The sequence below is a fragment of the Gavia stellata genome, chromosome 14, assembly GCF_030936135.1.
Source record: "Gavia stellata isolate bGavSte3 chromosome 14, bGavSte3.hap2, whole genome shotgun sequence".
Classification (NCBI taxonomy): domain Eukaryota; kingdom Metazoa; phylum Chordata; class Aves; order Gaviiformes; family Gaviidae; genus Gavia; species Gavia stellata.
Window position 1 is genome coordinate 20,174,075 of NC_082607.1, and position 25,135 is coordinate 20,199,209.

Here is a 25,135-nt window from a genome sequence, read left to right on the forward strand (position 1 = left end):
ATCCTAAAAGGGAAATGTGAAGTCCACGAGGGTGTTGCAAACCTATTCTCCTTTGCATAGCAGGAAAAAATTCAGTATATGGTTAGGGGACCAAGTGTTATATTTTCAAGACATTAATGCTTTTGAGTATTTTAGGACTCATAATTGCGGTATTGAAATTGCAGATGTGAAGAAAATCTTTTAAGTTTCTGATTCAGCAGTGTAAGAGGGAGGATTCACCCAATAGCCAATTACAGCACTACTGATTTCTTTGGCAGTTTTGTAAAGGAGACTTTTAGCAGCACCCAGAGGATGGTTGTTGAGAAGTGTGTATATAAGTGTAGTCTCCCGGCGCATGAGCATCAAAATACTTACAGCATTGCTTTAGTGAGGTGAAAGGAAAATTTCATGCCTTGCAATGTCAAAACCAATTACATCAAAACCAATTTGTTTATATGTTCTATATTCTTTAAAGTATATATTTTTTAACTTTTCAGTCAAAACACTTGTGTTCACGCAGCAGTTCTTCATTTCAGTTTCAGCGGAGGAGCAGTTAGAATTTCCATCAAAAACTCCACGTTCTTCATGATTTGTTCCTGTACCCCCAGTTTGTCATTTCTGATGCACATATTTTGCAAGCTGTTACTCACAATCAATGTAACTTAATGAAAATGCATAAACACAGGCGTCTTGATGGCCTGTAAGACATCAAGCTGGAGTTAACAGGCAACTAAGATTAAATGTAGACAAATATAAGCCAGGACCCAGAGATAAAATTAGTCTGTATTACAAAAGAGAAATTTGGAAAACAAAATGCAGGGAAAGACTATTAAATGAAGCCATCTAAATCAGAATTTGTGGGTAACAATGTGGGTGAAGTGATCTTGAAAGGACCTGTCTGACCTTAATGATTATGTGATTATTATATTTTTTTTCTTTTTTAAATTTTAATTTTAGCTTTGTCAGTTGGATCTTGAAGCTGATAGTTTTAATTTGGTTTCTTGGAGCTTCGCTAGGACTACTCAGTTCTGAACACTGAAGGTTATGACTGACCAGCTTGTAGAAATTAAAGGGGGGTGTGTGTGAGTTTCGTGAAACCTCATTTTGGGAAGTGGCAGAAACATGACTGTAATCTAATCCTAAAATGATAGGTACAGTTAGCAGTTAGTCCTTCTCTTAAACCATTGTAAATTGTCAGCTTCCTTGATTTTAATATGCCAATGCCTTCTTCCAGAGTGGGGACTTAATACCAATCTGTAAAATTAGTTTGGGGATTTGTTTGTTTGTTTGTTTTGGAAAGAGGTTTGTAAGCATTCTTCCTACAGAATCATTTCTCAGCTGGTAAATTCTCAGCTGGTAAGTTGTCATTATTCTCTTCCAATTCTACACCGAATTATTGCACTTGAGGCAGTTAAGGACTGACATTTGTCTGGAATAAAGAAAATGTTTTTGTAGGAAGCACCTGTATTGCTGGATGATTCCTTCAAACAATGATCTTCCTAGGCAGAGAGAAGTAAGCTCAAGGGGAAGTGAGAGGTGGAAAAAAGGCAAGGGAAAGAAGTATAGGGGAGTCCAGTTTCGTCCAGTGATCGCAATCTGATGTTTGCATAACTTAAAACAGTGCTAAGTGCATCTGCAGTTCAGTAAATACTAAATCCTGTGTTCATTATTTCCAGTTTTAGCTTCTTTAGAGGACTGCATCCTTTCTGTCCTCTGCAAAAGAGGCTACTGTGTTTTTGGGAACAATGGGCTGTTTTCGGAACTTACATAATAAACATAGCTTGACTGAATTCTCCATCTCCCTCTCTCTCCCCTCCTCCCTCATCCTTTTTTTTTTTTCTTTAAACCTTGGAAAAAATCTGATTATGTGGTTGTGCTGGTTTTGGCTGGGATAGAGTTAATTTTCTTCATGGTAGCTGGTATGGGGCTGTGTTTTGGATTTGTGCTGGAAACAGTGTTGATAACACAGGGATGTTTTCGTTGCTGCTGAGCAGTGCTTACACAGCGCCAAGGCCTTTTCTGCTTCTCACCCCACCCCACTAGCAAGCAGGCCGGGGGTGCACAAGAAGTTGGGAGGGGACACAGCCAGGACAGCTGACCCCAACTGACCAAAGGGATATCCCATCCATACGACATCATGCTCAGCAATAAAAGCTGGAGGCAGAAGAAGGAAGGGCGGGGGGATGTTCAGAGTTACGGCATTTGTCTTCCCAAGTAAGCGTTACACATGATGGAGCCCTGCTTTCCTGGGGATGGCGGAACACCTGCCTGCCGATGGGAAGCAGTGAATGAATGCCTTGTTTTGCTTTGCCTGCTTGCGGAGATTTTGCTTTACCTATTAAACTGTCTTTGTCTCAACCCACGAGCTTTCCCACTTGTACCCTTCTGATTCTCTCCCCCATCCCACTGTGGGGGAGTGAGCAAGTGGCGGTGTGGTGCTTGGTTGCTGGCTGGGGTTAAACCATGACGGTGGTCAAATGTGATTTTTTCAAGTGTGAATCTGGATTTAATTTGCGTACACTGCTCCTAAATGCTTTGTAATATTTGGAAGAATCCAGTTAAATTGTGTATGGTTTCCTATATTCTGTCTCTTCAAAACCTTTCATTAAAATTAAAGCGACATTCATATCCTGTTATTTGGGAGTGAGTATGAAGCACCTTTGATTACAGAAATTCAGTAAATTTTTTATAGAAATGATACTGAATTAAGGCATTGGGTTCCATAAGCAAGAGCCCGCAAGTAGAAGTTTAATGAGTTATTCAATTTTTAAAGGGTAGCAGTATTCTAAATCAAAGGTGTTTTTCAATCGTTTCATTCACTGCTTAATGTATTAAGATTGTTGGGCGAGATGTAAAGCAGCAGAGGCAAAATTTCATATGAATATACATACTTTTTTCCAAAATGTAAGTATCTAACGGTAAGCTTCTAAATCTCCCTTTTTGTATGTGTGCATATTTGCCTTATCTACATATTTTTTGTGTATACCTCCTACATTCCAAAACCTGGTACTGCTACCTCCAGAACCTGTAATTTTTAAAGCACCTCAGAAGACAGGACTCAGTTTCAGGAGCTATAATAAACTGAAATTTAGTAGAATTTGATATGTTAAGGATTGTAAAAAAATATTTGAGAAAAGCAAGGCTATATATTTGGAGTATAGTATGATTCATTCCCAAATCAGTACATTTAGAAGGTGTGTGAGACTTGTTGTAGCAAGGTCAATAGTCCTTTCAGTGCTCTGAAATGCTATCTGGTAGACAAAAAATTCATCCCTTAAACTTAAGTGGAAGATGTGCATAATCACAACTCACAAACATCAGATTATGAAGTATGCAGCTCAGTTTTTAAATCTGCATAATACACAAGTCTTTCTTTTATACAACTGCAAATTAACTTGTACTTCCTCTTAAAGCTGATTGCTAGAGAGAAAATCCATCAGAGCGTGTGGTGAAAAAGGGCAGATGACGAACAATTAAAGCACTGCAAACACCAGTATTTCATGGTGGCAAGCCTTACTTCTTGCAGAAGAGTGCATTTACTGCTAGAAAGATGCTAGCAGCTCAAGGGGCATCGACACGAAGTGACAGTTCAGGATCATCAGATCATCAGTTCCTTTATACTGGGTCTGGGATGCTCCAGAACTATTAGTTTGGCTTTGGAAAAAACCCATGGCTTGCTCGTATAGTTTAATCTGCCCTTGGTTCCAATAACTGTCAATTTTTTCTTAATTGTTACAATTTATTTTTAAGCAATGATTTTGTTTTGTTTAAAAACCACTGTCAACTGAAGTTTAGAGGCTTTAGCTGATACCGTAATTAATGTAATAATTATTTATTGAGCTGAGGAAAAGCTTTTCTGTGATCATTTTAACACTGGATACAGTTTGTTTCACCATCATGCTTATTTTTAGTAAATCCCAGCATATAGTAGAGAAATTGAGAAATATAAGGACTCTTACTCAGAAATAATATTAATTTTTCATTTGGTATAAAAAGAACAGCAAATGTGTCTTAAGGCTATGAATCACAGTTTTCTTTGTTTTGAAGAGATTACAGTTCAGCCACTTCAACTTAGACAAGATTTGGCCTGTACATGCTTTGTCTTGAGCTGAAAATGTGCATGCTTCAGTCAAGGTGATAGGGATCATGGTAATATGTCACGCTACCAATGAATGTTCTAGTTGAGGAATTGGAGTTTAAAGCTCTAGGTTCAGCCTTTGTTTTGAAGTTGCTAGAATTTGGAAATACCTGCTGTGCTTGAGGATAGAATGTATGCTTTGGGCATTCTCTCTTTTTATTCTGTATATTCTTAGGAGGAAAGAATATAAAAAATGGGGAAATGACAAGAAGGAATCTTACTATCTAAAAAGGAGTAGAAATTGCATGATTGGAAATTCTAGATGAAAAAGCTTAACTTTCTCTTACTCCAAATATTTACACTGAGGGTTATTTTCTAAAGGCCATTAGATGAATAATTAGGTAATCAGATGTTGCTTTGTTTTGATGAGACTTAAAGCAAATATAGATCAAAGTGTAACATAGGTAGTTTGAGCAACATGTTGTGGAGAGGCAGGCCTTTTTTTTTTGTTTCTTTTTTCTTCTTCCTTTTCTTCTGTTTCATTTCTTTTTTCCCCTCTTTTTCCTTTTTTTTTTTTGAGAATGGAGCTATTAATAATTGCTTCAGTGCACTATCCAGCATTGTAATGCATCACTGTTGGCTGTAATATTTTTAGTAATATTTTTAGAACGGATTTTTTTAACCTATTTAGCAGTTTCACACACCATTCCATGTAGGTTGTTTGCTAGCAGCTTAAACTGACGTTTCAGGAATAGCTGCCTGAACCCTTTAGGAACTTAAGTGGAGTGATGGACTAAATCACATAGCAGCAGTAACCACATTGGACACCTTATAAATTCCAGGAATTGGGATGATTTTCATCTAATGATTTCCATTCTAAAAACCCCTTCTTTGTTGTCTGCCTTGCCCTGCTGTAAGTGTTTACACTCCTAGTCACAGATGATGAGTTTTACTGCAGTGGTTGTACATCAACCACATCCACTGCAGCAATCTGAACTGTGTTGATGTTCACCGAGAACAAGTTCTGTATCATGAATTTGAAACCTGCTCAGAGTGTAATGGGACTCATGTTTCTTGTGACACTTCCTCAGGGCTTTAGATAGATGTGGTAAGGGTTTACATTTATTCAGATTGCCAAGTAATTAGTGTCAAGTGAATCTAATTGTTTATATTTTAATACTTTGGCAGTTAGTGAAATGCCAACTTAAATCAGGAATATGATGTTATATGCCATAGCTTTTTATGGATTGTGTTACTGTTTCTGTTTCTTTGGCAAAAATTATCTGTAACAGTAAAGCTATTAGATATTTATTATCCTGCTGCTTTAGATTATAAATTTCTGTTGTAAAATCCTACAGATTGAGGAACTGTGACAAGAAAAAGGTATTGGTGACTTGAGGCAGAGTAGAGCAGGACTTTTCTACGATGGTTTTGCTTCCCTAGGAAACTGATATGAAGCATCATGCTTGGGGGAAAAAGTAAGAAAAGTGAATGTATCTGAACAAGCACATGAGAATCTCATTGTGAACTCATGCAGCCTTCCACAGTGTGACTGACAGATGTAAATGCAAGTTAATCTAAATTTATGGCAAATTAAATTTTCGTAAGAAATTGGACTTTTTTTTTTTTCATTCAGCCTTTTTTGTTCTTTTACCCCCAGATGAGTTTCTGATTGTCAAGTTTTGCTAAAGCATTAAGCTACAAATGGGGAAGGAAGTAACCCACTGCTAGTGAAGGGCTGGTACAGATAATGATTAGAGAAAAAGGAAGAAAAATAACCTTGGTGACACACTTTCTCTGAAATACTAATTCCTAAGATGTGATAACTAATGCTACTGCACACAAAAAAAGACCTGAGTCTTATGTTAATAATTAATCTTAAAATATGAGAAGCCTAGAAATCTTTCACCTAAGACTGTAGAAGGGAAGAAGGTGAGTACAGGTTTGTCAAGTAAACAAACTAAGCCTGTGGAAGGGGAGACTAATCTAGAATGTTCCAATGAACATAATTTACAAGACATTAAACTGTAGAGGATGGAAATTGTTCAACTTGCTACGCTTCTTTCATCCCCGGGTGGAACTGGGAAACTGGGAGGTTGGCAGGAGGAACAGGCAGCTTCTTGTGGTCCCAGAGTCTGGTTTATGTAACACAGAAACTACTTCACTGTAGTATTACTTAATGCTCTGACAGCAATGTTGCTTTGAATCATGAGTATTCTTAACGCTAGATTAACAATTCCACAGGACACATTAATTAATCTCTGAACCTGACAGCTGCAGTAAGGCAGCTGTGATTTTTATGCTAAAATATTAAATACATTCAACTTGCTGCTGTTTAGCAATGAGAATGTAACATCTTTTGACCTCTGCTGTCTTTCAGATTTGGCAGTCTGAACTTGTCAAACCACAGTTACGATTTTTTTTTTTTTTTTTTTTTAAAAGTTACCTTTTAGAAGGCAAACAGATGGCTTCTAAGTAATATGGCTGTTCTGTGCTGAATTGATAGTTTATACAAATACAGTTGACATCTAACATACCTAGATGCTGAATCAAAGCTGTGTAATGGAGTTATTAGACCATTACTTTCTCATAAATGATAGGGCGATTGTTTTGAACGTACTTAAAAATGAATTTTAGAATTAATTAGCAGTCTTCTCCATCTTTTAAGTTATCCAGCTGCTTGAATGTTCCTTGTTTTATGTTTTACCATTGTGGGGGAAAATGGATGTTATTCACATGTATACATTTAACCTTACCACTGTATCTTAGCCTTTTAAACGTACCTCTTAATCTCTTCTGCGCTGGAGGGTACTTTGATACACCTAAGAAAGGGTGAAAATTGTTATTTCAGTGCAGATTGACGAAAGCCTCTCTCTTTTTTTCCTTTTTTTAAAATTCATTCCAGTTTTGGATTAATCCAGTTTCCCTTAATTTTTCACATTGCTCTGAATATTGCAAGTAGAAATTAAAATCTAACCTACTGAAGTTTTCATTTTGAAATAGTATACGAAAACAATCAATTTATGATCTGGTTAAGTGATCATGACTGGAATGTTTGAAAAGAAAGATATGTTTCCAGTCTGCTGCAACGAGATACTAAATCAAACAGGTGGTCAGGGACAGCCAAGCTGCTGTTCTGAAAGGTAAATGAAATCTGTGCTGCACATGTGAGATGTAGTGGTTTTACTTGTAGCGTGCTTAGCTATCTTCTGCCAGAAACAACTCTACTCAGACATCTGTAAGCATTCCCATTGCTATGGTAAGTGCTACTTCATGTGATGTATAATCTGGAACGGTTAGAGTTGTGTGACTTGTTCTTTTCTTCCCCTGCCACCTTTTGAATTGTCGTCTTTTGTCTTTTTAGTTTCTGATCAAACGAGATGATCTTTGTGTTATGCATGTTTCTGTCTCAGCAGGACTAAGACTGGTAGAAAAAAAGCCTTTCATGACAAGTTTTGACTGCACTCTCCACCTCAGTACTAACTGAAAAATAGCATCATTAAAATACTTCTGAAGGGAGCTCTTAGGTGTAATATTTTGTAGAGGTTTGGAATGTTTTGGAATCAAAAAAAAACCTGGAGATCCAGCCAAGTCATAGGACCAAAAAAAAATTAAAAAAAATCAGTGAGCTCTCCCTATTTAGAGTGCTCATGGAGTGAGGCAATGACATTCAGTAAGTAGAATGGTATCCAGGCTTAGATATTTGAAAAAGTATTTTACTTCAGTTCAGAGACAGTATTGCTGTTATACCCTTCAGTCACATCCTTTTTGAACAAAAGATTGTGTATAATCTTTTGAGAATAGCTCTAGAGATTTTTACTAGTCTCGATTTTTGAAATGCTGATTACTAAAACTAGTGGTGGAATGTGGCATACTTACATGCCAAAGAAACTAGGAAATATTAGACAAATGAGAAAATTGGCAGCTGACAAACTGTTTTTTGGCAATGGTCCCAAAGCTTTTGGAACCTGTAACATAACATAAATAATATACATCCTTGCCAGTATCTGAGAATTTTCCTAGACGTAACTCTAGCATGTACCACAGCCTCTCATTTTAGGTATTAAATCAACTGTTTTTAGGATCTGTATTTTAGGCAAGTCATGGCTCGTGATGACAGGCTGGGTAAAATGCTTGCACGCATTCTAGGATAGCAGATTTTAGCTACTACAGGTAGTAGCTCACAAATATATTTGGGACTGTGTGTTGAAGTTCGAGTTTCTCAATATCTGAGTAAGCTGGCGTTGTAATAAGGCAGATTTGGTAAAATCTGCTCACCTCATGACCTCTCCCCCCCCCCCCCCCCCAAAAAAAAAAAGTAATCCATAACAAATGTACTGTAGAGGCACTGCTGGATTAAAAAACCACAATTACACAACAACAAAACCCTTTTCCTTTCTTACCATTTTCAATCTAGCAATGCAGTTAAATGGAAAATAGGAAACCAGATATGTTTGTTGGTTTGTATTCTTCACTTTTTTCCATCTCTTTATACTGATGCACTTGCCCATTGCTGAAGTCTAGATGTGCAAAGTGTAAAAGAGGTTGTTTGAATAAAATTCTTTCCGTATGAACTTAAAAAATCAAATAATGGAAACTTCTAATATCTCCAAATTAATGTGATAATTTCAGCACATGTAATGCTTGAAGTGCAAGAAGTGAAAATACTATTGGGTTTAACAGAGTATACAGAGATTAGGAAATTGGTTTGTGTTAAAGGGAGGTCAGATTAAAGTTAATGTAGTTCTTTTTGGTTTTATGGTGTTGCAGTCTTTTGGGGATTTGGGGGTGTTTGTTTCAGTATTGGATTTTTTCCACAATTCTGAAATTTGGGTACCTATTCCTGTCATGTTTTGGCACTCGGAAAACAGATATAATTAATTAAAAAAGCTAACTTGCTGCAAAAGACCAGCTTATTTTGGTTGATATTTAGCCTTTTTTCCATGCATGTGAGTTTGACTTTTCTCTAGAGACACTACTGCAATGTCAAGGTGCAATTTGTTTGGTAAATTCTGACTTCTAAAAATGAATTTATGAAAAATTATCTGTTTTTTCCCAGCTACCCAGTTCCTTTTTAACAGTAACATTTCCCTCGTTTTGCTATGCATTCTTTTACTGATTAAAAAGGGAGCGAACTTAACAGGGATTTGTGGAGCACCAGTGTAATACTTTGTGGTATCTACCTATTGCGATCTTGTTCATCCTGCCAGGAAACCTAAAGTTAGGGAGTGCATAGTCTGAAAGTACTATTTTTGGATTAGTTGGCAAATGAAGAGTTGCAAGTGCTGTTGAAGCCCTACAGAATGTCACCTCTCACAGAATACCATGGGACTAGTAAAGACTGCCTTGTATCTCTCTGCTTTTTATATGGGCAGCAAGGGTTGATGCAGCAGGGAAAGAAACCTTCTATTGACCTCCCTTACCAGTGGCGTGGATCCTAATAGACTTTGCTCTATTCACTTCTTAAAGAGAACAGTTTATCTGTAACCAAATGAAGAAACATTTTTCACTAGGTCCTAGATTAAAAATAACACTGTACAGATCCGTGGTCTTTCATGTGGTCCTGTTTGTGACCAGTTTATTCTCTGAATAAACTAATGCAAGGTTATCTTCTTATTGTCTTCAGAATAGTCCTCCTACATACAGGCTCTATTACCTGCTACACTGACCCCAATGAGTAATGCAATCAGATTTAAGGAAATAATGATCTCTAAAGTTTACTGAACTCAAAAGGTATTTCTTGGGAACTCCATCAAATACTGAATGATATTACTACAGGTGGAAAAGTACTATCCTTTTCCTTCTGGCTTCCAGTCTCTCCCAGACCTGTAGGTATTATTTGGAGCTTTCTCTTCTTCTTAGTGCATGGTTGGAAGACGGGAATGTGGAAGAGACTGATTTGCAGCCCAGTCCTGGGTTAGTTCAGAGCAACCATGAGTTCAGTCTCTTTAAGATCTTGTCTCAGTGAAGGAACAGTTAAGCAGTACAATCCTGTACGTTACAGACTCCAAATTGTAACTGCCTTGCTGTGGAATCTTCTGGTCCTGTGCTGGTGAAAGAGACTCAGACATCTTGACTCGCAATATTGTCCCCACCTAGGACTTGTTATCTATACATTTCCTCAAGGCCACTCATGATTTTGTACCCTCACTTTCTCTGACTTTCATTAGCCTATAGTCTTTTACAGATTGAAGAGTCTTAATGTGTTAAATCAATCCGTGTATGGGAGATGTTCTATACTTTTTGATCATTCTTGTTGACCTCAGTAAGCCCTTTCTAAATGTGCTGCTCTTTTGAGAGATAGAGATAAAGGGGAAGGGAATGATCAGAACTGTGCCCAGAATTCGGCCTATCAGACGGTGTATATTTTATAGCTTTTTTTTCCTCCCAAAATACATTTTTATACATTTTGGATTTCTGGTTAATTCTTTTATCCTTCCTCTCATTTGTAACATGTAAAAACGTAACAGGTAATAGATCTGACAGAATAAGGAGGGACACTGAAGTTGTTTCTTAGTGTTTCTTCTGAAATGAAAGCCTAGTTATTCTGCCTTGAACAAGGAGAAGCCTACTTCAGCATGCCTTAAAGTACATGCTGCCCTGTTCACACTCTCCAATGTGCCGGCGAAGGGGGGGCTAACATCTGTGCTACCCCGAGTGTGTAAAACCTTGAGAGTTCCAGCAGGAAAACTGAGGCTGGGAACTCTTCACAGCCATGCGGCTAATTTAATACAACATTGTTTGGTTTATAAAACATAGCTGTTGCCTCCAGCAAGGCAAAGGATTTTATTTCCAGTATGACAGGGAAATGTAATATGAGTATGGGATAAGTATGTGAACGCTTGTGTTAGAGCTTGTGAGCTTGTCTGCTGTGAACTAGATATTTTAAGACTGCTAATTACTCTGAGCTGAATGATGGCACTTTCCATAATGTTTGAATCAACTCAGTAATACAGCTCTTTGAAAATCAAATACGAGAGTGTCTTGTAAAACATCCCTTTTAAGAAGTTGAGGTTTACTTATCATGGAAAATATATACATATTTAGAGAGAAAGTGCTTCATATTAAGCTGCTAAAGTTGAAACATTTGAAGATCTCTTCCGTTATCCTGAAGTTTTAACATGAACATTCTAGTTATGATGTTTATGCTGTCATAAAAAGTGGAAGTCAGGCTTATTTTCTGAAAGATCCCTCATAACAGAGGGACTTGCATGCTTAAAAATACAAAATATTTATTTTCCCTCATCAGTCCCTGAAACTGTGTTTCTTGCAGTAGAGCTGATGTAAAACTAAGCAGCTGCGAATCTTGTTCTCTTTGCCTGTCTCCATGGTAGTGAAGTATTTTAGATTGGTATGTCCATCTCAGTCTTCATAATAATGCCATCCTTTTTTAATACTAGCTATTTTTTATCTTTGGTGGTGAGATTCAGACAGGATACAGACTTGCAGTTTTTGCTCTACCGTGTGGTAGTTGGAGCACTCTGCAGTGTGTCAGAAAAAGAAATGACTGGTGTGATTAAGACATACTTCTGGTTTGATTATTTTGTGCATATAGAGAAAAAGGTCAATCTGTTTTTTTTAAGATGTAGGAAATAAAAAGAAAAAAAATTTCTGTGTTGGAAGAGCAGAGTTTCTTCCATGAAGGCATGAACTATGCTTCAAAAGTAACATGTATCTTCTGTCAGATTTCTGAATTTAAGGAAATCATAAAAGAATCTGAGTTTAAATCTCTGGATGAACTAGTGAGACTCTAAATATCATATCTCCTTTTGCTAACATACAACATGGAATGTTTAAAAAGCTTGACTAATGCATGCAAGTAGCATGGGAAAAAAATATTATAAGAGACCTGTAGAAGATATTTATGGTCTCCAAAGAAGGAAAAATATAGTCCACAATTCAAGAAACTTTGGTTTAGTTAGTAAACAAAGTTTATTGCAAAAAAAATGCAATGATGGAATAGTGAAGCATAGTTAAGTGTTAGACACTTTTCCCAGAAGCCATATGGGTCTTATGTGCAAGGTAATATATAGACCTCTCATAAGATTTTTCTGGCATATACCTTTTTCTTAGCACAAAAAAGCATCCATTAGTGGATTGTCATCATGCATAAGTTATATTCTCTTCCTCTTTAACCTGCCCTGATGAGCTGAAATTACTTGCTTTTAAAATACAAGACTTAAGAGAAACTCTGATTGGATTTTAACAGTATTCACTAAGAAAATATCTTGGGATACATTCAGCTGAATTTAATTGCTGCCTCTTTCTTGCTGTGCATTTTAGAGTTCTGTATGACTTAGGAAAAACAATTTGTGTGTGTGTGCATGTTCTAAACTGTTACTGAGACTAACTTGAATTAAACGTTCAAGTAAGTGGATCAGAGAAATAAATGGCTCTATATTAAGAACTTGCACTGGAAATAAAATACTTGGAATTTGTACATTTATTTGTATGGTAATGGCAACAAGCCCCTTTTATACACAAGGGCTCAGTAGTCTGATCCAAGGTTTAACATTTCTACTGTTCCTGAAGCAAATACATGATCTGGTGGTAATTAATCTGAAGATATATCTGAAGCCTTTTCCCACCCCTGCAACACTTCAAAGAAGAATGTTTGGTGAATTGTCTACTCTGACTTGTCCACAAAGCAGACATATTCTCCAAATGTTCTCACTTGAAGTGATTTAAAGATAATTGGTTTTGTAGGTTGGCAGTGAAATAATCTATTGTGAATTTATTTTAGCAACAGCAGTAAAAAGCGTGACCCATTTTTTTCTGAAATACTTTTTATCAGGCTGTAGGCCAAAGTCTCTTCTTTGCGGTAGTGGACAATATAAAAAATAACATTTTTATCACTGAACACTTATGTAGCAATCTCTTCATACCTAAACTAAGACTTGCTGATACGAAGTATTTTAAGTTGCTGTGAAAGGTTTTGGACAGCAGTATCAAAAGATGATGGTTATCCTCTAAATTTAGATGGGGCATTGTTGCAAATCAACAATAGTTTATTACATAAAAATTTAAATCAGGCCCTATTTATGGTAGGAGTATGGCCTGTAAAGAAAAACAAAACATGCTGCTCCAACTGTATTCAGTTACTTTCGGTCTTGTGGAACAGCTAGTTAATAATTGGTGAAATTTTTACAGTTACTTTAAACATACTTTCTTGAGTGTGGCAACGGACATATTTAAAGATGACTACTAAGCTTACGCATAGAGCAGATACTGTGGTAGCCTTCTTTTGGGAAGTATGAAGAGGCTTTTATAGACAACCATCTCGCATGAGATCTTCAAGAGCTGGGGCCTTATCTGCTAAAGTGAAGGGACATATTGTCATTGTAAATGCTGGGTCTTTAGCACAGCAAGGACCTTACCGTGATGGAGGGCTAAGGAGCTGCTGTAGTAAAATGGTTGGTAATACAATAATACGCTTAATGAGAGACCTTTTATAATGACAATATCAAATAGGCTAGAATTTGACTTGTTTCTCAAGCACTGGCAGAAGCCGAACCCTAGATGCTGATTATCCTGCTTAAATCCTTTTCTGTGTAGGTAATGTGAGACCTTTTAATTTGCTCAAGATTTTTAGCCTTTTCTAGCTCTGCTGTAAAACAGTTCTTCTGGTTAAAAATGATTTGTGACATACAGAACTGGGAAAGAAAGATACAGAAAATGGAGTCTAAGAGAGATCATATCATTAATTTAAATTTGTTTCTAACATTTCAGATTTTTCTTCTTGCCTGTCCTCCATGTCGGATTGCAATGATTCTCTTCAGGTAATGCCTCTTCTTTACTATATTTCTGTCCACTTGCATAATGTATTTTAGAAGTTAATCACTGCTTAAAAGTCATAAAATATTAAGATATATATCCAGTTGGAAAGGCATATTGGTTGGATTGAAAAATGACACCTTGAGAAGGGTCAGGGCTTAAATTGGGTGTGTTGAGCCACATACCCTTGGCTCTTTTGTACTGGTGGTTTTGGCCTTGCTTAGCAACATGCATTAGCTCAGTAACAGATGAGAATGCAGGCATCTTCTGCAGATTAACGTATGGGCTTGTGTGATTTATGTCATGTGCCTTGTACCTTTTCATTATCCTCACTAAAAATTAATAACTGGGCTTCACTGAAGGCCATGCATACAGTCTGGGTGTAGTTTTAAAATGGTGGATGTAAGTTGAATAGTGAGAGCAAATTCTTGCTGACTTGAGTATGTCTCAAATCAATGCAATTTTCTCTAAAATATTGTGTTTATTACTAACTTTAGGAACCACAAGATTTTCCCAGGGAGGTGGTTGAGTCACCATCCCTGGAGGGATTTAAAAGACGTGTGGATGAGGTGCTTAGGGGTTAGGTTTACGGTTGGACTTGATGATCTTAAAGGTCTTTTCCAACCTAAATGATTCTATGATTCTAATGTGCAGGAAGCTCTAATGGGCTACTGCAGGAGGGTCCAGTAAGCAGCTAAGGGGTCATATCGTGGGGAGGGTGACAGGACTTCCCAGGCAGAATGGTAACCAGGAATGGCTGTAGTTGCTACCTTGACAGTTAACTCAGCTCTTTCTTGTCTTAGTCTAGGGAGTGACTGGAAAAATGATGCTGGGGGCATGCCTCATGAATTATTTTGGAACTGCTACTGTCTGTCTCTAACTTTTTCCTGCCATTCCTTACTTGGGCAGCGAGTAGGCTGAATACAGAGATACTGTGTTAGAGCCTGCATCTCAGAGAATGTGAAAAGTGTGTCTGGTGTTCAGGAAATCCTGGATTTACTGTGCATTAGCAAAAGACTGGTTGCACAGTGGAGGCCACAATATTTGTTGTTTTTCAGAATAAGCCTTTCTGTTTTCTAACACCCTGACAGCATACAAATTACATTTGAAAAACTGTTTTGAAATTGTAATACCTTTTTCTGCCTCAAGTTACTTCTAAATTCCTAACGGTTTATGACAGGCAGTGGTTGTAGACAGTTTATTCTTTACTCTGGGTCTTAGGTAAAGTAGACTGAAACAGTACTGATAACTATTTTTGTATTCTTGTGATGCAACAGTGGTTCAGAAAAAGGTGGCTGAAAGCTGTACAAAATACAGTATTATAATACTACTTTCCTGCCTTATTTTTTGCGTAGGACTTGCAGTTGCATTTTGACAAATGTAATTCTTCTTTGATTTAAGGGACTTCTTCCAAATTCCTGAAGCTTTACTTTGAAGCTGTACATTTATAGAGTTAGACAGGAGGAAAAACCTTTATCAAATACACTATTTTAAGCTCTGAAAGACAAATGAACAGCAAAATTCCAAATATTTAGCAGCTTGCATCATGAACAGGATTAACACAAATGGGCAGTCCAGGCTTTCTAGGAATCCAAAGCTCATTACAGAAAGCAGTCCTACTTTAGGAAATTATTTAAGTGTGTATTTAAAGAGAGGTTTTTGTCCTGGTAAATGGCATTTAACAGTGTCTGATTATTGCATTTAACAGTGGCTTTATTCAAATTCAAACCAAAAGAATTTTCTTAAATCTCTTGCTACCTTTTATTGAAGAGATACTACATAAAATATGTGAAAACATTGCATTTTTATTTGCATCTGTGAAAATAATACCACATCCCTTTTCTAAGGTTGCAGATGCATATGCTGAATGGGGCCCTCTTGGCATTACTGTTTCCTGTTGTTAATACGCGCCTGGTGAGTATACTGTACTTTTCTTTCTCCTTTTTCATTTCTAAGAGATCTTCTTTGGAAAGATGTTAGACCTTTGCTTTGTTTGGCCTTTTAAAGTTCATTTTACCAGGCCGTAGATTACTGGTACAGGTCGCTACAATGGAGCCAAAATACCACTCTTGGATTTTTTTTTTTGTGTTTATAAACCAATGTGGAAAGCTAACACTGCTGTATTCTAAGTGTCGAAAAAACTACTTTGTCAATTCCATCCTAGCCTTTAAATGGAGAGAAAACTTAATGGCTTTGAAAGAGGCTTTTATAGGTTAGTGTTGTGGCCTGTGGTCAAAATTCAGTTTCGGGCTTTTCAGACTATATGTAAATGTAAGATTCCTCAGGCATGGAAAATGCCAAATGTTGTTGGTGGCTGTCACCCTCTCTCCCCCAAGATTAGGCACAGCAGGTTTCTTTTTTCCCATCCAAGTTTTCAAATCTGCTATAAAACTCCTATCTCCTGGACAAAAAATTAGCCTGTTGGTGTCACTAGTAAGATTCTTAAACCTATCTAGAGTTAATGGTAAGAAAAGTATCCTAAGTCTGAGCCATATGAAATATTTCTAAGGATTATTTTTAAGAGCTGTTATGCATGCATATGTAGGGGGTGTGTATATATACATATATGCCTACCTGCTTGTCCATTTTTTATCATTTTACTTATTTGCAAAAATCTGTTGTTGTAGTTATTTAAATGTCTGTTTTGAGATAGAGTTCACTTAAATTTATGTGTTTGTGGTGTCTGGATAAAGTACTTGTATCTATATCCATATAGCATGTGAATTAATTGTATTATTAACAAAATTGTTGTGGACTTCAGACTCTATTACAATGCTCGTTAATGGCTGTCAGTTGGCAAATCTTGACTGTCTTATTAAGATTAAGTATAAAAATCTGTATTGAACTTCATGCATGATACGCTATGTTGATTGGCCACACTGGTAGCTAGGAGATCTGAAAATGGACAGTTTTATTGTCAGCTTGCAAATGGTTTCTTTTTTTCCCCTGTTTAAGACTATAAAATCTGCACTGACACACAGTTTAGTTACGGGAGAGAGGGTAATATATCTGTGGGCTTTTACATGTTAAAAACAATCTTCTGTAAAGCATGACACACACGTGCACAGGAGGTTGGATCACATTTTTCAGATTTCAGTGGATTTGGTAGTATAATAACCCTAGAGTTCTTTAAAGATCTACGTTGCCCCTCCTAATCTGGTAACTACATATATTCTTTTCTATAGTATAACATCTTATGTGCCGTTTGCAATTATATTTTAATAAAACTTGATACGGCTGAAGGGGCATCAAATGAATAAAACAAGTGTTTTTTTCCTGATAAGGAGAACTCTTTATTTTGTATTTCAAACTACCTAGTTTTTAAGTAAATACAAACTTTAGCGTAACAAAATGATTTTTCTGGGTAACCTTCTAAGGATAAACTGTTGAAATACTTAATAAATCATTAGGTTGTATTTTCTCTGCCATTATCATAGATCTCATCCATATTAGGGCAGTGGTGATTAAACAGGAAAAATACAGACTGCTTATACAATTCTCTCCTTAATTAGGGATAGAGAAGCCAAAGGATAATGTCCAAGAGCAAATATTTTTGGAATAAATACACTTTAGGATATTTTTGGCCTAACAGCTGATTGCTAGGCTGTTCTCTTTTCAGTGTTTCTTCTGGCACAAGATAATGTGGGTGATGTTTTATAGCGCTGCTGCTTTGACCCAGATTCTCTCCTGTTAGACACACGTTCTGCTACAATGACACTTGCAGAGTTGTTTACACTGACATTGTCCTGAAAGCAATAAAGGTATCTTAAAACTTAGTAGGAAGTTCAAAATATTGCAATAATTTTGTCCATGCTGTCTGCTCTGGTTTGCAGTATCTAAGTGAAAAACTTCTGATTCAGTCAGTAATTGCGTCTGTATGCCTTAACTGTTTAATTTCAGTTTCATGATATTCTAAGACATATATTTTAGTGTGTATGTTTCATACAAAAATTTTGTATAATTAGTTATGCCTGTAAACAGTTGTAATATGTAGTGTGTGGCACAAAGAGCACGAAACATTGGGCACTTAACCCAACTATTAATTTAGAAGTGAGGAAGGAGATGTTGTCTGGGGCAGAGAGAGTTCTGAGGTCAGTGGGAACTGGAAAGCAGGAGACTATTGCCTCCTATCACTTTAAGAGGTTGTACCAAACGGATGTATTGCTGTAAGCACCGAAATGCCTTGCTGTTACCTTTCATGGTGTAAAATGTGTTTTATCCTTATGAGTTATTTGATACGCAGCTGGATGTTGTCTGGTAGGTAGTTTTCATTGTCGTCAGCTGACATTCTCCTAAACCTCTCTCCTCCATGGGGATTGCCTGGTAGTTATCTTACAGGCAGCAGATGATTACTGTTGAGCTCTAGGCTCTTTTTGGAGAAGCCTGCTAATTTAGCAAGTTCAGCAGTAGGCATGTCTAGCTAGCAAATCGTGTATCATTATGGAGATGAAAGCAGTGAGATGCAGGAGAAAATATTAGATGTGCAGTTTTATTTGTACATACCAATAATCTGAAAGGGGCAAGAGGCAGAAGATAGAGAATGAAAGCTAATAATTACTTCACCAGCTGATGGACGTTTGTTTAGGTAGGAACTAGTGGGTGTCAGGATTTTGGTTCTAAGTGTTAACCTGTTCAAAGTAATTTCTGGAACACCTCTTACAATATTTTGTGGTGCAGTCTGTTAGGGTCACATTTTTGCTACCAATTATGATACTTAAATGCACTGTAAGTGTTCTTTTTGTATATACGATTCAATGCTAAATTATCCTGAAAAAGAAATTTTTGGAAGCTTCTAGCATAATTTGACATTTTCCATTTTCTTACATTGTATCTGTTAAAATTTTTTAGAAAGTCAGTCATTTCAAAACTATTCTTAAATATTTGGCTGTTGCCAGTGGAATGGAGAGTTGAGATATTCATTGAAACTACAGTAGAAAGTTTCTGCCTTCTGTTGTTTTAACCTTTCAGTGACACTATACTCATTAAAAATCTTGTTGGACTGTAATGGGCACCTGGGAGAGTGTTCCAAAACCAAATGCAGTCTGAAAGATGAGGTCAGTCTATTCTGTCCTTTCCAAGAAAATATTTTCCTGCCTTGGCATGATGTTGAGGTGCCAACGATTAACAGTTTTGAGCAACAGAGGCACCCACTTGTATTTATTTGGCAACTAAATATTCCAGTTTTGCAACATTATTTACAATGTGCTGATGGATTTAATTTTTGTGCATTGGAATAATCCTTGGATAAAGACAAAACAGTTTGTTTCTTATTCAGTTAATGTTTGTGAGTTCTTATTACCCTTTCAGAAATAAAGGGTATTTTAATTGTCTCTCATAATGTTATTCCTTTCTCATGATGCAAATCATTCTTGGTCAGCATTAATAATTCACATGGAAAACAGGCTAATCTTTTATGACCTTTAAGTAAATAGAGGAGAGGAAGATGCTAAGGGAATCAGATTGTTAGGTTCCCAAGTGGGAGCCTAGAAAGGTATAAGAAGATATAAAGGAGTAGAAAGATTTTTTTTTTTCCTCTGTATTTATATTATATGGAATACAGTGTAGGTCCTGATAACCTAGCTATGCAACTAAATTAACTCAACTGCCACAAATACTCCAAGTGTTTGGAGAGTAACTGTTTTTGTTTGAACTTTCGTATTGCATTAATCAAACTTTAAAGGAAACTCTTTCCGCTGGTTTTAAAGTGGTTTTCTTTTTGCAAACTGATGTCCTGAAAATGTTAATATAGATAAAGTAAAAAACAGGACATGTCCCGGAGGTGTTGGACTTGCTGTCTCTGCTCACACAGCTGAGGTGGTGCAGTTTTAATGTTTCCAGAAGCTGCTGTATTCTATTATTAGAACTATTTGGCTTGAGAGGTAGCATTCTAAGTCTGTTTTAGGAACAGTATCATACTCTGAGCAGTACTTACAGTGCGCTCTGTGTAGCGCCTCTGATCATTGCCTACTGCATTTCTGTTGACTGTTAAGGTACTAATTCACTGTACTAAATAGTTTGCCTGAAATGCCTGTGCCTACACAGCAAAATGGAATAGGTTATGGTAGCACGTTATGTCATATCTAAATTGGCTTAATCTAACTGGCACAAGGAAAATTATGGAACAGTTGCACATTGGGGGCTGTTGAGAGATTGTGCTTTGGTTGCTGGTAAATGCTAAAGCCAAGGTTTCTGCATCTTTCGGCAGTTACCTGTGCTGTGTGCATTAAAATGGTACGGGTGTGTATGTGGAGTCTACAATTGCACTTTTATTTGGTAATGTAAATCTACCTTCTGCTGGTGGTGATATGTAGTCCTAATATTATCTCTAGAGGAACTGGAAAAATGCTATTTCTGAAATTGGTATTATTTACCTCATATAATTCCTCTTTGTAGACTTGACTCTACAAACACCTGATTGTGTCCATTGCGTCATTCATTTCAGCTGGTTTGTATAATCAAATTGAGTGACCAGAAGACAGTGGTGCCTTTTTATGAGACACAATAAACATCAAATATAGTGCTAGTCAAATACTCAAAACACTGATAAAAGTCAAAACAAATGCATTCAGTTGAGATCAGCAGTGCACTGAACAATGCCTTTTCCTGATTCTCGCGGTGAGCATCATCCTCTGTACTGACAGGCCAAGTGTCGTGGTTTAACCCCAGCCAGCAACCAAGCACCACACCGCCGCTCGCTCACTCCCCCGCAGTGGGATGGGGGAGAGAATCAGAAGGGTACAAGTGGGAAAGCTCGTGGGTTGAGACAAAGACAGTTTAATAGGTAAAGCAAAATCTCCGCAAGCAGGCAAAGCAAAACAAGGCATTCATTCACTGCTTCCCATCGGCAGGCAGGTGTTCCGCCATCCCCAGGAAAGCAGGGCTCCATCATGTGTAACGCTTACTTGGGAAGACAAATGCCGTAACTCTGAACATCCCCCCGCCCTTCCTTCTTCTGCCTCCAGCTTTTATTGCTGAGCATGATGTCGTATGGATGGGATATCCCTTTGGTCAGTCGGGGTCAGCTGTCCCGGCTGTGTCCCCTCCCAACACCTTGTGCACCCCCGGCCTGCTCGCTGGTGGGGTGGGGTGAGAAGCAAAAAAGGCCTTGATTCTGTGTAAGCACTGCTCAGCAGCAACAAAAACATCCCTGTGTTATCAACACTGTTTCCAGCACAAATCCAAAACACAGCCCCATACCAGCTACCATGAAGAAAATTAACTCCATCCCAGCCAAAACCAGGACACCAAGAAAAAAATTCTCTTAAAACTTGTCAGAATTTGGGTAAATCATGGGTTGGAATCCTGGAGCCTTGCCCTAGCTGGATTTCCTGGAATTCATATACTAGTGTAAATACAGCCATGTTTCTTATTTTGTTATGTTTGTGATCCCCTCCACCATTGTAGCAGGGTATTATTTCTAGTCCTGGGTTCTGTGGTGTCTTCACTCTACAGACTGTCAACACAAGAGATGCTCTTTTTATAAAAAACTCTAGCTAGTTACATAGCTCATGCATGCTAATACTGCCTTTGGTAGCAGGTGCGGATTCTGATTCTTCTAAGACATGTACCAAGAACATCAGTGGTTTGTTACTGGGGAAATACTGCTCTTCACAGCGGCTGCTAGGTTTCCACAGTGGCATCTGACAGGAGAGGACATGTCTTGGCGCCTATGAAGAGGGTCCACTTTGGAGATTGTTGGAGTCTGGGTTTAAATACATGGGGCCTTCACAGGTGCCTATGGTCAAATATTATTAGAGGGACCAACTCAATATTTTGACTTACTTTGTTCTGTGAGTTAGTGTTGCTTTGATTTTTTTTTTAATTTCTCAAAGTTTACCACTTGCTGAAGCACTTACTTGTTTTCTCAAAGAGGTTCTTTAAATCCTAGATTGATGGGTGATCCCTTCTACTTTGTCTTTACTTGCAGTTTCTCTTTGTGTGTAAAAGGTACCTATCTGCTAGCTGTGAGTGAGTCTTATTGATAAAACAATTTATAGACAAGACCTTTAGAGCTAGGTGAGTCAGTGGCTCAGTACAACTTCATAGTTCACCTTTTGTGTTTGTTCTTTTCCTGTTTGATGTAGCCTGGCTGTACAACTTGAGTGCTTGGCTGTACAGAAATTCTGCTTTTGCAGCTCTATACCAGGAAATGCACTTGCATAATTAGCCAGGCTTCAGAACAAGCAATCTTTTATAGTGAAAAAAAGATGTTTTGTTTTACACGAAAAAAATATTGTCAACACTACTGCTGCAAAACAACTGTTACTCTGTTCTCAGAAGTGTCCTGAGCGTAGTGTTTGTGTAACTGACCCGCACAACTGAGCGAGCGTAGAAGCCCTTGTGAAACCACAGATACTAAATAGAGAATGCTCCTTAGCAGGAGTGCGTGCCTCACGTTGTGTTGTTTCTACCAGGAGCTATTGTTTCTGAAGTGTACCTGTTCCAACTGGGAGAGGTACAGTTTTTTCTCCAGTTAGGAAAACTGCTTTAGCCTCTTTCCAAATAATTTTGATTCTCTCACTTTGCCCTCTGTGTCTTTCAACAAGGGACAGCATGGAAGTTGTGAGGTATCCTGAATCTGAACCTTTTCTGAAGTTCTTGCTTTTGCATACTATTATCTTGCTTGGGTTTATGTTTTGATGCAGAATACTTGGAATAAAATAACCCAGCAGATTGTATGGAAGTTTTTTTTTTTTTTAGCTTAGTCTCCCAGGAGTTGGCTGAGTATCTTGGAGGTTGCAATCAGGACACTGATAGTGTTTGGCTGGGGGATGCCACGACTAGCAGAATCCAGCTGTTGGTTTTAGCATCTATTACATTCAAAATAGGATATAAGAATTGTTGCTGAATTTAAAAGATCACTATATGAATTACCAGCTGTTTATTGACTGCTGTTTAGGAAGAAAACCAAACTCTGTTTCAACCTCTTTACTTCTGTTGATGTAGAAATTTTTGTAATGTTTCTGTTTCAATGCTATGACTTCAGTGTCTCGGAACAATAATAGAAAAGGAAGGCTTTTTTTTTTTTTTTCCCCTCTTCCGAACAGACAAGCCACAGTGGTAGGACTTGGCGTCTGGATTCACTTTAGCCTGTAGAATAGTAAAGTGAGTCTGCATTTGAACCAAAGCTAATGGCTTTGCATTAGTCCGGTGAGATTTCATACTTGTGTGGTGGTATTGTCCAGTTTTGACTTCTGAAAAATAATGGAAAAGTATGTCTTTTCAGCTTTGTAAGTGAGCTGCAGCAAGAAGTTGAATTCTGAATTTTGAATCTTTTCTACTACTGTTCAGTTTTAAATGTGTTGCTTAAGTTTAACAAACAGATATGGGCAAAGGCATTTACAGATGGGAATAACTTTCAAATACAGTGCATTACCTTTTCTAACTGATAAAGAGCTAGAATTAGTTGGGTCTGGATTAAGAGGCTCAAATTAAACTCAAGAGTTGTAGTTCAAATTATTTTTAGCACAGTACTATTGTAGCACAGTCTGTCTGACTTCTTCTCTAGGAAGTAAAATGAATTCAACTAAACACACAAATGACTAATTGTAATTTCCCAAAAATTGTCAGCAGGTGAGAAATACCTGATTTACTACTAACTACTACTACTAACTGGTAACTTGTTTACATACATCCTTCTGCAGCTTCTCTTTAAAACCAATAAAACATTGGTTATTTTATATTTTATATTTGGTGAAGCTTAGCAGCTTCACATGTGCATGCAGATTGCTATAAATCAGGTCTTTTGATTTTTGCACAGGCTTCCTCAGTAATTACTTTTATATATTTATTTATATTCTTTAGATACAAAAGATCTCATTTATAGAGTTCTATCACTCACAAGGTAGCAATTATCTTTTCTTTCTAAATAGGCTACTGTCATATGGGGTGTGTGTAGTTTCTGGTTTGATTACTTTAGGGTTTTGCATTGTTAAGAAGGGGAAAAGAGCAATCTTATGTTATTCCTTCATTGTTGTGCTTCTGGCTAATTTTGAGAATTGTCTTATTTGAAGTGCTGCATTGCGTTTGTGGCAAGGGGAATGGAATGGGTACAGTTAGCTGCACTTTCAAAGCACTGACCGTTAATGTAATCTCTTTGTTAATACACAAAGGTGATAAAGTAACTGAACTGAAGGGATTGTCATGGGTCATAAGGAGAATGGTTCCTTGTAACTCAGTTGCTAGCGATGAAAAACACTTACAAATATTTTCTTTATTCCACAGCTTCCATTTGAAATGGAAATTTATTACATCCAGCATGTGATGCTTTATGTTGTGCCCATCTATCTGCTGCGGAAAGGAGGTAGGTTGGCAATTTACTCTATACGTATTGAATTGGTCCCATGCAATGAAAAAGCTGTGCTTAGTGGTTACTCTAGACTTTACTCTTACTCTTTTTTACTGATTTTCTCTATGTTGTTACTTAATAGTTTCTGGTGTTACGTTGGAGTTGTAACCCAGGTGACAAAGCCTTGTGTCAGACACTGAAATGGGAATAAAAAAAAGGTCTTTTGCCCAAAGTGATATCAGGAACGTATTGGCATAATGTGCACTGTCTTCTTGAGTAGCATCTCTGCCATCTTGCAACATTCTAAGTTGTTGATGGGATGTATTTTTAAGACTTTTTCCTTCTTGGATGCCTCTTGAGAAGTACTGCAACTTAAAATGATCAGGAAAATAATTACTATTATATCCCCACGTAAATATTAGTTGGCTAGTTAGATAAATTCCTGAAATTCTGAAGCTCTAATGAAATGCAGTGACACATATTAGTGACATGAACTAGCTTGCTTGTTATCTCTTCTAACAAGATTACTGTTTTGCATTCATTTATACCATAATAGTTCAGTAAGTCTGGGAATCCCAAATTGTTCCAGTGGCCAGTGATTTTTCTAATTGTCGCCCCTTAGAAGGGAATGCAGTCTGTATTCATCTGGTGTGATGCTCTGCCCCCCTCTAGCGTTGACATGCCTCCAGCTTCATTTTCTAGCAAAGCTAAACTGTTTCATCCAGGCAACAAAAGATGATAATTTGTGGTCCAGATGTTCAGTAGTCTTTAATGAAAACCCTGAGGATTTGATGTCAAGCAATGGGATACAAGCATAGTCAGCCTCTTCCATTCGGGTGAACCGTTTGTATTTTATACCAGCAGTCACTTAGACTCCTTCACACTTATTTCACTGTAGGTTTGTAACCTTTTCGTTTTTCACTGCTGAGTGAAACTAAATGAAAATTATCCAAAGGAAACAGTGAAGTATCGTGCTTCAGAAGATCATTCTGTTTCTTTCTCTTACCAGAGAAATA

At 37.3% G+C, this 25,135-nt stretch overlaps 1 protein-coding gene across 2 annotated transcripts in view; it reads left to right on the top strand.

Annotated features, from left to right (window-relative positions):
• TMEM164 (transmembrane protein 164) overlaps positions 1–25,135 on the top strand; it is a 39,024-nt gene that overhangs the window by 3,617 nt on the left and 10,272 nt on the right. The window contains exons 2-4 of one of the 2 annotated variants that reach the window (XM_009808919.2): positions 13,787–13,836; positions 15,679–15,745; positions 24,056–24,134. In XM_009808919.2, coding sequence (XP_009807221.2) covers positions 13,787–13,836; positions 15,679–15,745; positions 24,056–24,134 — 196 coding nt within the window. The remainder of the gene's footprint in view (positions 1–13,786; positions 13,837–15,678; positions 15,746–24,055; positions 24,135–25,135) is intronic. The other variant, XM_059824455.1, reaches the window with a different exon arrangement.